The following is a 14,590-nucleotide window of genomic DNA, read 5'->3' as shown; positions in this document are numbered from 1 at the left end:
TTGCCTCTGCAGGAAATTATATTCATGCTGTTTGAGTATATTCTCTTGCCTTTACACAGACTTCCGCTGAATGACATTAGAAGCATAATCTAACTTTCTGTTTCCTTTGAGCTGGAGACACTCACAGTCGCAAAAGCTTATTTCCTTGCTGTTTGGCTTCAAATACAGAGTAGATAAAATCAAATGCTGTTGAATGCCAGTAACATAAATTCCCACTGAATATGATCCTAATTCTGTCACATTAGGAATTCCATCTTTTGGTCTGCAGGAAAAGTAAAGTGAACTAGGGTAGGAGAAATTCTTCTGGAGAGCAGCAGTGGGAGTCTAATTGTAGAGCATCAAAATCCAAGGGTTCTTACTTCTCCCAGTGGAAGCTGCAAGTGAAGTTTATGCCAACAGAAGCTTCTAAAATTTTCTTCTGTTAATATTCATGCAAAAAGATTCAGGCTTTGGTGCCTTGGTTAAATTGAAATTAAAGATGTTAAATTTAAACTAGCATATTTAAAGAATCATATTGATTGCTCACATATAAAGCAATTTCTGAACAAATAAGTGAAAGGACCACAGCTCATATTAAGGCTTACAGGGCTAAAAACATGGACTATGTGCGTCCAAGGGGAACCAAAAAGAATGATTCAGACTGTTTGCAGGAACATGAATAGTGATGGTTCTAGAAAAGCTACTGTGCACTCAACATAGTAGAAAATATCAGGAACTGTGACATTTCCAAGTTGACAGTAAGGCTGCCTCAGAGGGAGCGTAGGTGAATTTAACACAGTGGGGAGGAAAGCAGAACTTCCTGTACCTTTTAAGAAATGAATCAACATTACATTAAATATCCATTTACACAATTGTAATACATATAATAGGAAGTTAGAAATATCACAGGGATCGACAGATATAGACAGCTGTAACTTTCCAGAAGAAGTAATACTTCTGATAATCTTACTGAAAGGAGATTTAAGTTAAATCATTGATATTTTTAAAATTTGGTTCCTACACTAGACAATATGCCATGGATAGGCCTTATATTACTGCACAGATCGCACCTTTTGCAGTTGGCATTTCAGTGGCCAAACTCATTCTGCCACTTCAATAAGACCTCCATCCATTCATTATCTTTCTCCATACTCTTCTTACAAACCCATAGTGTTTCAGGATAACTATTTTACTAAAGGGAGAAAGCAAGGTCTCTGCAGTCTTCCATACATCCTCCTTTCTGAGAAGAGGAAGGAGAATAATCAGTTCATCAGGATGTTACTGTCAAATGCTATTATTCATCTGTGTCGTGAAAACTTGAGTCCTGTCTTGCAGCATAATTACCTAAACTCATAGCTTCTGCTGGAAACAGATGGAACTGTTTGGAGAGCCAATCCATGTGTATGCCCAAAGAAGTAATAGACACTTCCTCAATGAAAAGCAAGAGACACTTTGGGCAAATACTGTACACTTAATAGAGGCAAACATTCTTCATTCTGATATACTGTTTGCATAGTAAATGATGGATAAAATACATCACCTATCTCTCATTTCCCTATTTGAAGGAATGTGAAATACAACTTTGCAAAGTAAATCCTAAAACTTTAAAAACAGCAGATGGCTCTCAGTAGGATCTTTTCATAACCTGCAGCTGGACGAAAGAATAAAATCCCTTCATCTCCAAGTGCTCCTGTCACTCTGTGTTTCAAAGTGCTGTGGTTTCAGCAGGCTGAGCTGGGAAGATCCGTGCCTTGAGGACGGCTGCCCTCCTTACAACGTCCGCCTTGGCGTCTCCGGGAAGGGGCGAGCGCACAAACGCGGGCGGAGGGCGGGGAGGCTCCTCCCAGCATCAGGTATACGCTGGGGCTGCGGAATAAGAAGCGGGCTCGTTCCGCGCTTTGCTCGCGGCTCCGACACCACCCGCGGAGCGAGCAGCACTAGCGCCGCTGGACAGCTCCACCGCGGGCGCGGGAGGCGACTGCACCGCGCCTCCGCCGGCTGCAGCGGCTCGAGGCGCTCCGTGCAGGGCAGGCTGCTGTCGTTGCTGTTGCTGAGCCCCAGGATCTCACCCTCTTGTCTTCCCGGAGAAGAGCTTGTCAAAAGAGCTGAGGGGGAGTGGCACATATTGTCTTCTTTTGTTGTTGTTGTTGTTGTTCTTGTTCTTTCTCTCTTCTGTGCCTGAGAACGGTGCGATCTCTGCAACTCAATGGAGAGAAGGAGGGAGGAAGAAAGGCGGAAAGGACAGGGGATAAAGTTGTTTGACTTGCAGAGGCGTGAAGATTTTTAATGTCTCCCACTGCACTTTACACTGGAACCCTCCAGTCTTCCCAGAGGTCGAGGATGGAGGCAGAGCTGCTGCCTGAGCTCACAGCACTGCCCCTCGGGGGCAATGGAAGCATCCAGCTGGTGCCAGACACAACCCTGCTCCCTCCAGCATGGGGCATGGCCATGTTCACTGTCCGCTGTGTGATCCCTTCTCTTTACCTGCTCATCATCACTGTGGGCTTGCTGGGAAACGTCACCCTTATGAAGATCTTCATCTCCAACAGTGCTATGAGAAGTGTGCCCAACATCTTCATCTCCAGCCTGGCTGCTGGTGACCTGCTCCTGCTGGTGACCTGTGTGCCAGTGGATGCCTCCCGCTACTTCTCTGAGGAGTGGCTCTTTGGGGAGGTGGGCTGCAAGCTCATCCCTGCCATCCAGCTCACCTCCGTAGGTGTCTCTGTCTTCACACTGACTGCCCTCAGCGCTGACAGGTAGGAAAGCTGGGCTGTCTGCTTGGCTAGCCCAAGCTGACAAGAAAGGTAAGACACTCCTCTGACTAAGTACCTTTGGGTTTCAGTCCTCTTAGTTCCACCTGTGAGTTGCCCATAAGTCTCCTTCCCTCTGACTGACGGCATGTCTGATATCAACTTAAGTTAAAAGGTTTCTGCAAAAGGGTGTGCATGTGGCTCCATCTTCCAGGGTGCCAGAAGCAGGAACTGGGGCTTAGCCCTGTTTTCTGCATCTCCGGGATACATATATATATTAAAATTTTATTTGTTAGAGGAAGGTTTTAGGTTCTAAATGTGATCAGTGCCAAGCCACAGTGATATGTCAACAGGCAGTGAGCAGTTTAAACTGAGTCAAACACAGGTGTATTTTTAATAGATTTATTTCTTTCTGCTGAGAAAGTGTGTGTGTGTGTCTTTGTGCCTTAAAAGAACAGCAGGTTACCCGAGGTGATCATCTGAACTGGTTCAGCCTCTGAGAACTTTGAGACATTAAACTGTTCTACTGGAGTTGTCACAACTGAACTTTTGATTCAGAAAGTCCATTTTGTCTTCTCTGGAGCTTACAGAAAAATGGGGATAGGGAGAAACAAAACCAGAAGGAAACATCTCCATCTCTACTGCTTCTCATATTAGGAAGAAACAAAGAGCTGGACCCCAAACTTTTCTTCCCAATTAATTTAAATGGATACATTAGGGATTTATAACAAATGAGTAGCTATTATGAGTTAGACCATTGTTCATGCCAAGAAATGCTAAATCTTCCATTGTAATTTGGCAACCTTAAACTAAATTAAATTATCCTGTCTTATTTAACCACTTTTATTTAGCCAGAAATGAAAATGTTAAATTCCTTCTTCATAGGAAGTACCCCTTTTGCTTTTGTTGGATTGTGTTATGGTGCATAAAGTAAAGGCTTGAAGTTTAATAATGTCTTCAGACTTATAATAAAGTTTCTTCAAAACTTTAAATCCTTTTTTTTTTTTTTAATAGAATTTAGCTGTAATTTTTGTTTTTCTTAGCCAGTGCAATAAATCATGTGATTTTTTATTTTTATTAGTGATCTAACACTACTCTTCAGTGGCCATAAATTTCAGTGGTATTTAAATCAGAATCTAAAATGCTTCTCTTTAAAGCCTATAATGTATGAAAATTGATTGTTTTCTTGAAGAGAAGCATGCAAAATGTGCCTTGAAGTGAATGCCTGTAATGCCTTGATTATCTCAGTTAAAGAATATATCAAAAATTGTCCTCAGAGAGCCAAGCAAACCTTGCATTTTTGTTTCTGCTCTGTTTCTACTGTTTAAAAAGTATGAATGTGGTATATTATTCAAAATGGGAAGAAGCTATTTGAAGAGGAGATCATATCTCCAATGAAGTATAATGAGAATGAGTTTGATATTTAAGTCTTTTTTCATTTACTTTTTATATAGCTTTGAAGTTTTTTTCTTTTTTTTTTTTTTTTTCTGTTTCCATATTGTTTTATATTCTTCTTTTAATATCAATAAAAATTCTGGAAGCAATAAAGCTGAATCTATTTTGCTGGACGATTTAGAATTACATATCCTACCAGACAGCTACAGATGGTGTGATGTGACCATATAAGGTCTTGATAAATACATTCCTCTACTAATTTGAAGTACATATTACATGCAAGTATCAGAAATGGCTTTATGAAGAATTTAGCAACTTTGTTTCTTTAACTTCTGTAATTATGTTTTCAGTTACTGACAAAAACAAAACAAAACAGTCAGGAAAAATGGCCACTGGCTTCAGAAAACAGTGTCTTTTATCCCAGGGGACCAAATAAGTGAAATTGGAATGGCTCTGAGTGGAATTTGAATTGGATTCAGTTATACTGTTTTGTATAAGAGAAACTTCTCTTGAACTGAAGAGGAGGTATTGGTATGAATGTTTTGTTGTTTTTTTTTCTTCTCGTTGTTGCACTGATTTGTGGCAAGTTACTAAGCTGTATCATCTTTACATGATTCAGATATGAGGGAAACTGTACAGACAATTATGTTAGCAAATGGGTAGAGATGGCAGCATCCTGCAGCTAAGAGGTGATCATAGAATCATAGAATTGCTCAGGTTGGAAAAGAGCTTAAAGGTGATGAGGAGGAGAGGCCTGGCAGGGGACAGTGCTGTCTCCAGATAGGCAAAAGAAGATGCAAGTTGTTGGTAGCTGTGATATGGATATAAGGTTCCATTACAATCTGGTACAAATTCTGGTCTGATAGGCAATAATGGATTTGCAGTGATCTCTTCTTTCACAGCTAATGCTCCAAGTACATTGCAATATACGATCACTGAAGTATTTCCTACTCTTTACTCCCTACTACCAGAGAACTATATATAACTCCATACACTGATTGAACAAAAGAAGAGGCTTATAAATATTTACAGTTATTTACAATGTTCCTACATGAGTTAAGATAAAAAAAAAAAAAAAAAGATTTGTTGTTTTCCACAGAGTATTTAACACTTACTGTTTATGTGGAAATTCAACCTAGTCAATTACACATACGGAGTTCAGTTAGCAGTAACTGGTACAGTAGAAACAAAATTTGAGCAATCATTGCCTACAAACTGAAGCTACAAGGAAAAAAGGTATAGCATACATTGCGTACATCTCTTTTCTAAACTTGCTTAATTTCATATGACTTCTTGTCACAAAAGTGTCTCTCAGCATCACTTGTGCTTGCTGCGAGAGGTGTGCATCTTCTGTCTGGAATCTTCACTACCTGAAAGCGAGATTATTTAGGGGTCTTCTTGTGTACAAATATTATATGAAATTTGTAACACTGCTTCCCAGACTCTCCTAGAGTGTTAACAGATTACATTTATCAGTACACAACAAATCATCCCAAATTTGCCTGCCCCCATCTCAGGACCAGCTTCTCATCCCATCTCAGCCTTGAGCTCATGTGGGCTCTGGGACTAGCTGCTGGGATGGGCAGTGGTGCCCTTCTGTAACCTCACACTTCACAGACTACAGTGGTGGTACTGTCAGTGCAGTGCGTTGGCATCAGAAATGGCCATGATTTCCTTCTCCGGCAGGAGATGATGCCCATCTCTGGTGTAGAATGTGATGCAGATGCGGAACGGCTGATCCAGCTGTACTCTCACAGCCACAGATGAAATGTCTGCAGGGAGAGTGCCCCTTCTCCTCATGACCATGGTGTTTATTGATTTTCACAATCACACAGAAGCTAAACCATCTTTTGAAAACTTAATTTTAAAAAACAAAACAACAAAAAAGCTGAGTGTAGATTACAGAAGGAGACAAACTAATAATTACAGTTGGATGACAAATTAAAAAAAAAGGACTAGGGGACAAAAATGTAGAAAGCAAAAAAAAAAAAAAAAAAAAAAAAGACAACCAAGGGCCCCATGGGGGCAAAACACCTCCAATAGCACTCAGCACAGCCTGAAAAATCCTGCAGATCCAGAACATAATGGGCAAGGATGCACTTTACCTAGAGATGTGTCATGGGAAGGCATGGACTGCAGTCTCGAGCAAAGTTCAATGGATGTGAATGTGGATGTCCCAGGACTTAGTGTGTTCTTGTATGAGTGAAAATAAAGAGGTGAAGTTTAGAGAGTTGGATTATAGCATGGCATGCAAGAAAAGGTGTGCCAGTATCTCCTTACTGCAAAAAGAGCACAAATTAGCATGGAAACTGACTTGAATTAAACCATGAACTTGTTAACTTCTCAAGGGGATGCTTTTCCACTTCACATCCATGATGGGACATTAAGTCAACTCAAAATGTAAACTAGGGCCACGGGGCTCCTCACCTTCTTCTCAGGATAAGAGATTTGTAATACTGTGCTTGATGATGAAGTAGAATACCAAAATGATGTTTCCATAAAGTGTTGAGAGGTGGCTGGAGATGCTCAGGGGTCAGCAGATTAGGAAGTGCTAAAGGATGCACATCTGGCTATTGCTGTTTTATATATGTTAGTGAAAAGCAATTGCATCCATAAAATGCCAAGAGACTTGGGGTGATTAGACTTTGCTGGAATAAATGGCAGCCTTACAACAGTTTTGGATTAGTTTCATTCTCTTTGGCTACAATTTATGCTTTATTCTTTTTGTGAACTGTAAAACTAGGATTAAATTTAATTCTGCTACTTTTTCTAGATTGAATTTTCTGTTTAATGAAGGGTGTAAATGTGTTAGCTCAAACACAGTCCTGCTGCACTTTCATGAAGACTGTGAAGCTGAACAGTGGAGCAACTGGCCCCTCTAAAATTTAAACAGCATCTTCTGTGTGTTCTTCCTAAAAAACTGATCTTTGATGAAGCATTTAATTGAGTAACCAAGTAACAGAATTATTTTTTGAGTCCCATGACTCCTTCCCTACATTTTAAAAATATAATACTAGAGTGCTGGAATGAGATGCTTAAAAAAATGTATGCTATAACTTTGTATAGCTAAATTGTTTGATTGATTTTTTAAAAAAATATTTGCTTTAATTTTGGAAGATTGTAATTTCTTCAATAAAAGTGTAAAGAATTTAAAAAATATTTTGCTATGTGCTGACCTCTGACTACAGGAGGTGATAAAAAACACTCTGGCTCAATTTGCTTAATAACTACTTCTCATCAAACTACTTCTCATCAGTAAAAACCTTTAAATAGAACTTCTTGTTACTCTTCTTCAGAATTTATTTAAAATTTCTTCTTTTGTCAGGTGATGATTAAAGCTGAAATATAGTGATTGGAGACATCTAAAATCTTCATTTCTTATTACATACAGTGGAATAGATGAAGAAAAAAAGTGGACATGACTTCCTTGCCCACTGCCTCACCTGCTGTAGGGGGCCTGCTTTGCAGGGTGGCTGGACTTGATCTCTGGAGGTCCCTTCCAGCACTTACAATTCTGTGATTCCTTTACAGCATTCAAGGACCATGACAAGGAAAATAGCATTAAATGACATCCGGGAAGATACTTACAATTAACCAAAGAATAATTAATCTTCTTTTGAGAACACCTCTCTCTACCATTACTTTGCATACAAGATTATTATGAAGATGGGTAGCCAGCAAGCTGAAAGCAATACTCCAGGTACTATGCAGGCTACAAATTGCCTGTCTTCAGTGTTGCATGTGACAAAGAGAGGAGTGGGATATCCGTCCTCAGAGGTCTCAGACTCACAAGAAGCCTGAACTAAAAGCCAATTCTTAAAGGAAGATCAGGTTTTGTTTGTTTGTTTGTTTGTTTGTTTTTTCATATATAGAGTTATTAGCCCTTTTCTGCTTTCTTGTAAATAGGTTGAATTTCTCTGCGAAGCAGGAACAAACATTAATGTCAATTTAACAGTGAAATCTATCTTCACCTGTCCCCACTCCAGAATGTTGTAGCTGGTTTGTAACTGTTCCATTTAGCTAAAAGGAAAACAATAAAAAATATTTCAGAAAGAAAAAAAGGATGGAAAAAAATATGGGACAGTTTTTGTATCTAGAGCACATTCAGGAATTACCTATTCTAGCATAAGTTAGCTTAAATGTAATTCAAATTACCTGTTGGATAAGTTCCTCTTGTGACCATCTTTAAACAGCTGAAAATGATTTCTCAGCAAACAACACAAGGCAAACTGTTTTTACCCTGTTCTCAAACTTTGCAGACACAAGTGTCTGTTAAACTTTTCCTTCTGTGTGCTCTTCAAAACAGTTTATTCCTCAAGATGGCAAAGTAAGAAATGGCTGTGGTGTTTATCCTAGTCTGTGATCAAAGAAATGCCTTTATTTTGCTGGCAGCGGACAACTTTGCTTCGATTAATGTAAATTTTAGTGTCCAAAACTGTTTCCTATTTCTGTGATAAATTCAGTAGCAAGCTGAATTTTTTTTTCCCCCAACTATTTTTCATTTTTTAATGTAGTTTGTGCTTTCATTCCAAGTTTGTTTGTAATTTAAGGATTGTTATACTAACAGCCCCTAAACTGTACTGATGCATGCAGTTATTCCTCCCTAGAGGTAGGACTCTGTGCTTGCTCTTCTTGAACCTCATAATGTTCCCCTCTGCCCAACTCTCTTCCTATCCATGTCTTCCCTTTCCCTTTCCCTTCCCTTTCCCTTTCCCTTCCTTTTCCCTCTCCCTTTCCCTTTCCCTCTCCCTTTCCGCCTTCCCTTTCCCTTTCCCTCTCCCTCTACCTTTCCCTTTCTGCCTTCCCCTTCCCCTTCCCTTTCCCTTTCCTTTCCCTTTCCCTGTCCCTTTCCCTTTCTGCCTTTCCCTCCTTTTATCTTAAAATATTAAAAAATTACTAACTCTTTCTGAACATTAGCAAACTTAAATCTATTGGAAACTCTGACATACACTAATTTTTCTGAATAATAAAAAAAACTCAATGAAGCACTTTACTCTTACTGTCCTCAGGAGGAGAAATGAAGAAATTAATTATGGTACTTTTGACTAGTTCAGTTACTAGAAAATGGACAAGTAGAAGGAAAAATCCAGATTGTGGACAGTGAACTAGCACTGCAAAATTTGTATGAGCTTGTAAGAAATATGGCTAGTTAATAAGAGGTGAATGGCAAGAGAAAGAGAGAGATGAGAAAATTAAAATTAAGAGAAATTGTAGAGAAAATTCTCTACTCTCATCTGAAATGCCTTGGGAACAGGGCAAGTAATATATTTAATGTGAAAAAAAAAAAAAGAAAAAAAAAGAAACCTGAAAAATCTACTTTCATTCCTTTCTGGTTGGGGAAGTCACTTAAAAATGCTAGATCACACTTTTTATTCGGATATTATTGACCTCAATGGGATGCACCCATGTGTACTGAGGGAGCTGGCAGAAGTGATTACCAAAGCACTCTCTATCATCTTTGAGAGGTCTTGGAGAATGGGAGAGGTGTCTGAAGACTGGAAGATAGCCAATGTCACACCAGTCTTCAAAAAGGGCAAGAAGGAGGATCTGGGAAACTACAGTCTAGCCAGCCTTACCTCCATCCCTTTCCCATTCCCAGATGATGGAACAACTTGTTTTGGATGCCACCTCGAAGCAATTGGAAGAGAAGGCTATCAAGAGTTGTCAACATGGATCTACGAAGGGAAATCATGCTTGACGAACCTGGTAGCCTTCCATGATATCTTCACCAGTTGGGTAGATGTGGGGAAGCAGTGAATGTTGTGTGCCTTGATTTTAACGAGGCTTTTGAGACTGTCTCCCTCAAAATCCTTGCAGCGAACCTTAGAAAGTGTGGATAGATGAGTGGACAGTGAGCTGAATTGAAAACCGGATTGGACCTCAGTGGTACAGAGTCTAGTTCTAGGCCTGTAGCTAATGGTGCTCCCCATTGGACAGAATTGGGTCCAGTCTTGTTCAACATCTTCATCAATGACCTGGGCAAAAGGGATAGAGTCCACCTCAGCAACTATGCTGATGATAGAAATCTGGCAGGAGTGGCTGACGCACCAGAACGCTGAGCTGTCATTCAGCATGACATGGACAGGCTGGAGAGTTGGGCAAACATGAACCTGATGAAGTTCAACAAGAGCAAATGTAGAGTCCCATACCTGAGGAGGAATAACTACATACATCAGTACAAGCTAGGGGCTGATCTACTGGAGAAGAGCTCTGCAGAGAAGAACCTGGGTGTTCTGCTGGACAACAGGTTGGCCATGAGCCAGCAGTGTGCTCTTGTGGCCAAGAAGGCCAATAGTATAGAATCATAGAATCATAGAATCACAAGGTTGGAAACGACCTAAAAAGATCATCTAGTCCAACCGTCTCCTCATCACCATTGCCACCACTAGCACTAAACCATATCACGCAGCACGTCATCCAGATGCCTCTTGAACACTGCCAGGGATGGCAACTCCACCACCTCTCTGGGCAGGCCATTCCAGTGCCTGACCACTCTCTGAGAGAAAAAGTTCTTCCTTATGTATAAATATATAGGGGTATACTGGGGTGCATGAAAAAGAACATGGCCAGCAGGCTGATGGAATTGATTTTCTCTCTACTCTGCCCTGTTGAGGCCATATCTGGAACACTGGGTCCAGTTTCGGGTTCCCCAGTTTAAAAAAAAAATAAAAAAATCTCCCCAGCAAGAGGGCCACAAAGATGATTAAAGGCATGGATCATCTCCCTTAAGGGAAAAAGTTGAGAGACCTGAGAGTGTTCATCTTGGAGAAGATTTGAGGGGAAATCTGATCAATGTTTATTAATACCTAAAGTACAGAACTCAAATGGATGGGACCTGACTCTTTAGTGGTGTGTAGCAACAAGAGGCAATGGGGAAAAAATGGAACATAAGTTCTATACACACTTGCAAAAGAACTTCTTTACTGTGAGGGTGACAGAGCACTGGAACAAGTTGTCTGAGGAGGTTGTGGAGTCTCCTTCTCTGGAGATATTCAAAATGTGCCAGTATTTATAATACAAAACATATACTGTTTTGTATTCAGATTTACTCATATTATCCTTTTCAAAATATCTGACCTTTTACATTTTGATTTAAAAGTTTTATGAACTGCAAAAAAGAAAAAAAAAAAAATAAAAATGGGAAGGATGAAGTATTTAGCCTTTCCCAGGAGCTTTCAGTCCCCTTTGTAGGATTACTGCAACCCTGGGTAGTATGATAGGCTGTAATCACTGATCAGTGGCTTCTTAATTATTGTCTTTGGTTTTTTTTTTTTTTTTTCTTATTCTTTCTAATTTGGTTTTGAAGGGCATAAGCACAAAGTACTCTAGAGAAAGAGGTAGGAGTATAATGGAGGAACCACTTAGATGAACCATGAAGCGGCTTCTTTTGAAGTCAAGTTCATGGGAGGGAAATAGCACAATGGATTCAGCAGAGAAAGTTGCTTTCCCAATTAAATTTACATATTAATTGAGAACTGAGACATGCATTTAAGAAGGCATTTGATAATTTATAAGGTTGCAAAATGTTATAACTCAAGAAGAACATATTCTTTCTTTTGTAATTAAAACACTCAATACCACGGGTGTCCAACCTTTTGGCTTGTCAGGGCTACACTGAGTGAAAAGGAATTGTTTTGGGATGCATATAAAATATATGAATAAAGTTTATGTATTTAAATAACAAGACTTCAATTTTTTAAAAAAATAAAATACTAAAAAAAAGAGGGCAACAAAAACATAAAAGTAGCAGGTTGGACATTTATGTTCTATATAAACAAAACTAATATCTGCAGAATAGGCAAGTTTTTGCTTGTGTCCACTGGTAACTACAAAGTAAGGAAACTGACTATAAAAATATTTCAAGAGCTGAGATGCTTTTGTCAGCAGTGATAATGACAAAGTAGAATGATAGAATTTACATGAAGGAATTAAAGTCAAGTACATACATATAATTATTTCCTGATCTTCCTGAGAACCTGTTATTTTATTTTTTCAACAGTGAAGGAAAGGAAAAGATGGATTTTTTAAAATAATTTGCCTAAATAATTTGCTTCTTACTCTGATTTACCAATGTCGCCTAATTTATAAAAAAATACACAATTTGTAATCTGAATGGTTGGTAATATATTTTAGCCTTACATGAGTTTTATACAAAGGAAGAAGCTGGATATTCATTTTGGGAATACTTCTGAGTTCGCCTAGTTTGCGTTTGATTTTATCTGTAACCTGTCTCTATGTCTTTGCAGATATATAAACAACATGACAGATTTTGTAAATTGCTTAGTGCTTTCTCCTTCCCGTTGACACAGACTACTGAGATCTTGGAAGAATGCCATCTTGTATTCAACTGAAGGACAATGCTGAAATTTTTTGGGCTGAACCCAGCTATTGCTTTTTTTTCTTCTCTTGTGGAAAAAGGCTCTCTGCTTGAAAGACCTCAAAATTGGACTTAGTCATAGGTCAGCAATATGTGTCAAAGCACAAATATATGCCACCTTTTTTAGGAATGTAAAAGCTTCTGAAAACGCCTCCAGTGTAGATATTAACAGAACCAAATACTGCTTAAGCAATGAATTATGACAAGGTTGCTGCCTCATGTAGAGCAGTTGAGGTCCCTCGGTTAGTTCAGCCCTGAGCACTGAGCAGAGGAGTTGTGGGGGGAAGGGGGGGGGGCGGCTCATGGCGACTGCAGCTCCTCACAGGGAGCAGAGGGGCAGCGCTGAGCTCTGCTCTCTTTGACAGCGACAGGGCCCGAGGGAACGGCATGGAGCTGCGTCAGGGGAGGGACAGGTGGGAGTTAGGGAAAGGGTCTCTACCAGAGGGGCGGCAGACATGAAACAGGCTGCAGGCTGCCCAGGGCAGTGGGCACAGCACCAAGGCGATGGAGTTCTAGGAGTGGTTTGGACAATGCTCTCAGACACAGTGTTTGAATTTTGGGTGGTTCTGTATGCAGCCAGGGGTTGGGTTGAGCTGTATAGTCATTTTGGGTGCCTTCCAACTGTGCATATTCCATGACTCTGTGATTCGGCAAAGCACTGCAATACAAAAATACAGAAAAAAATATGAAGAGTACAAAATATATGCTTTCTTTTTTCAATACCCTCTAAGTCCCCATATCAGCCCTTCTGCAGCAATGTAGAGTTTTAAAGAATTGAGCAGATGCAAAGACTTGACGTCACCTCAGTTGAATGAAATGAGATAGAAGGTCTGTCTTCATGTAATGAAATCAAGGCAGACAGCAATAGGAAGTATGTTATTGACTAATAAGGTCACAGTTTGTGCTGGGAAGCCTTCATGCTTTATGCAGAAGTTGCTGTGACAGTATAAAGGATTTCTTTACACATTTGTGTAGTGGGAGATCTTTGTTTTGTGTTAGAAGAAATAGTAAAATTAACAGAAACAGTTTAATTTCCTACTCCATGATATGAGTGAAGACACAGTAAAAATCCTTTCTCAATTCAGAGAGAATATGACCATAAATAGCCATAATTTATAACTACTTAATGGTAAGTTTATCACAGTCATGAGAAAGAGTAATCTCCAAGACACATTTTAACTCAGACATTCCCTAAAAAAAGATTTTCTCAGGTACCAAGACAGTACTCCATGCCAGATATTTCCATGGCATTGTCAATTCGACTGAAGGCTTAAGTAAACTCACAAGGCAGGGCATAGATATATAGCTTTGACCCACAGTTCTCCAAACCTTTGCTTGACATGTTGAGGATTATTAAGTACTGTCAGGACCTACAGATCAGTCACAAAGTGTACTTGGGATTGCAGTTCCATTTGCCTGCAGCAAATGCATTATGCTACAACCTTAGCCACAGCCTAACCGCTTGACAGTATTTAGATAACTGTTCATATTAATGTATGTTTGTTTTTGTGTACATATCTACAAGTGTATGTGTACCTAGAAGTGTAGATAAGGAGTTCTATCACTGGGTGGAGACATCTAACTTACAGCTCTTCTCATTGAAAGCTCAGTGAACAGATGTAAGAGAAAAAGAAGCACCTAAAAGGGTGTTTTAATATACAAAGATGCTGAATTACTGCTTGAAAGTACATTGCTGAACAGAAGGAGCTTAAGAGGAATAAAGTTAGGTACCTGGAATATATGAATCCCTCTTCACTCATGTTAAACTTCTCTTTTCTTGGTAAGTGAAAATAATTTCTCCATTTCTTGAAAATTCTGCTATTTCAAGAACATAAAATCAAATTAAGACAGGAAAAAATGAGGAAGGAAAAAAAAGGCATCAGAAAAAGCAACCTTCCAAATTTCCATAGTTTAGTCAAACTGAAATGTTTTACTAAATGCTCAGTTTTAATAAAAGCGTAAAAACATACTTTACTTCTTGAAAAGTAATATTTATCAAAATCAGAATCATAAAGTTAATCAAAGCATTAAGGCAGCTTTGAAATATTTCTTTCAAAGTGTATTTTAGCGTTTTAAAATTAACCTTTTC

The 14,590-nt window shown here is 39.3% G+C and overlaps 1 protein-coding gene and 1 long non-coding RNA gene across 3 annotated transcripts in view; one reads left to right on the top strand and one right to left on the bottom strand.

Annotated features, from left to right (window-relative positions):
* Positions 1 to 2,319: 2,319 nt before the first annotated feature.
* NMBR (neuromedin B receptor) overlaps positions 2,320 to 14,590 on the top strand; it is a 16,215-nt gene continuing 3,944 nt past the window's right edge. Inside the window, exon 1 of the mRNA XM_042891059.1 lies at positions 2,320 to 2,735. Within this exon, the coding sequence (XP_042746993.1) occupies positions 2,320 to 2,735 (416 nt within the window). The remainder of the gene's footprint in view (positions 2,736 to 14,590) is intronic.
* Positions 12,860 to 14,590, bottom strand: part of LOC122190918 — a 20,876-nt gene continuing 19,145 nt past the window's right edge. The window contains exons 3-4 of one of the 2 annotated variants that reach the window (XR_006182263.1): positions 14,233 to 14,319; positions 12,860 to 13,159 (exon numbers count right to left, since the gene is read on the bottom strand). This is a non-coding gene — a long non-coding RNA (uncharacterized LOC122190918). The remainder of the gene's footprint in view (positions 13,160 to 14,232; positions 14,320 to 14,590) is intronic. The other variant, XR_006182264.1, reaches the window with a different exon arrangement.

Source organism: Lagopus leucura, unplaced genomic scaffold, assembly GCF_019238085.1.
Source record: "Lagopus leucura isolate 7727_CA_CO unplaced genomic scaffold, USGS_WTPT01 Super-Scaffold_73, whole genome shotgun sequence".
NCBI classification, from domain to species: Eukaryota; Metazoa; Chordata; class Aves; order Galliformes; family Phasianidae; genus Lagopus; species Lagopus leucura.
Note: the sequence above shows the minus strand (reverse complement) of the source record. Positions and strands in the feature narration are given on the sequence as shown.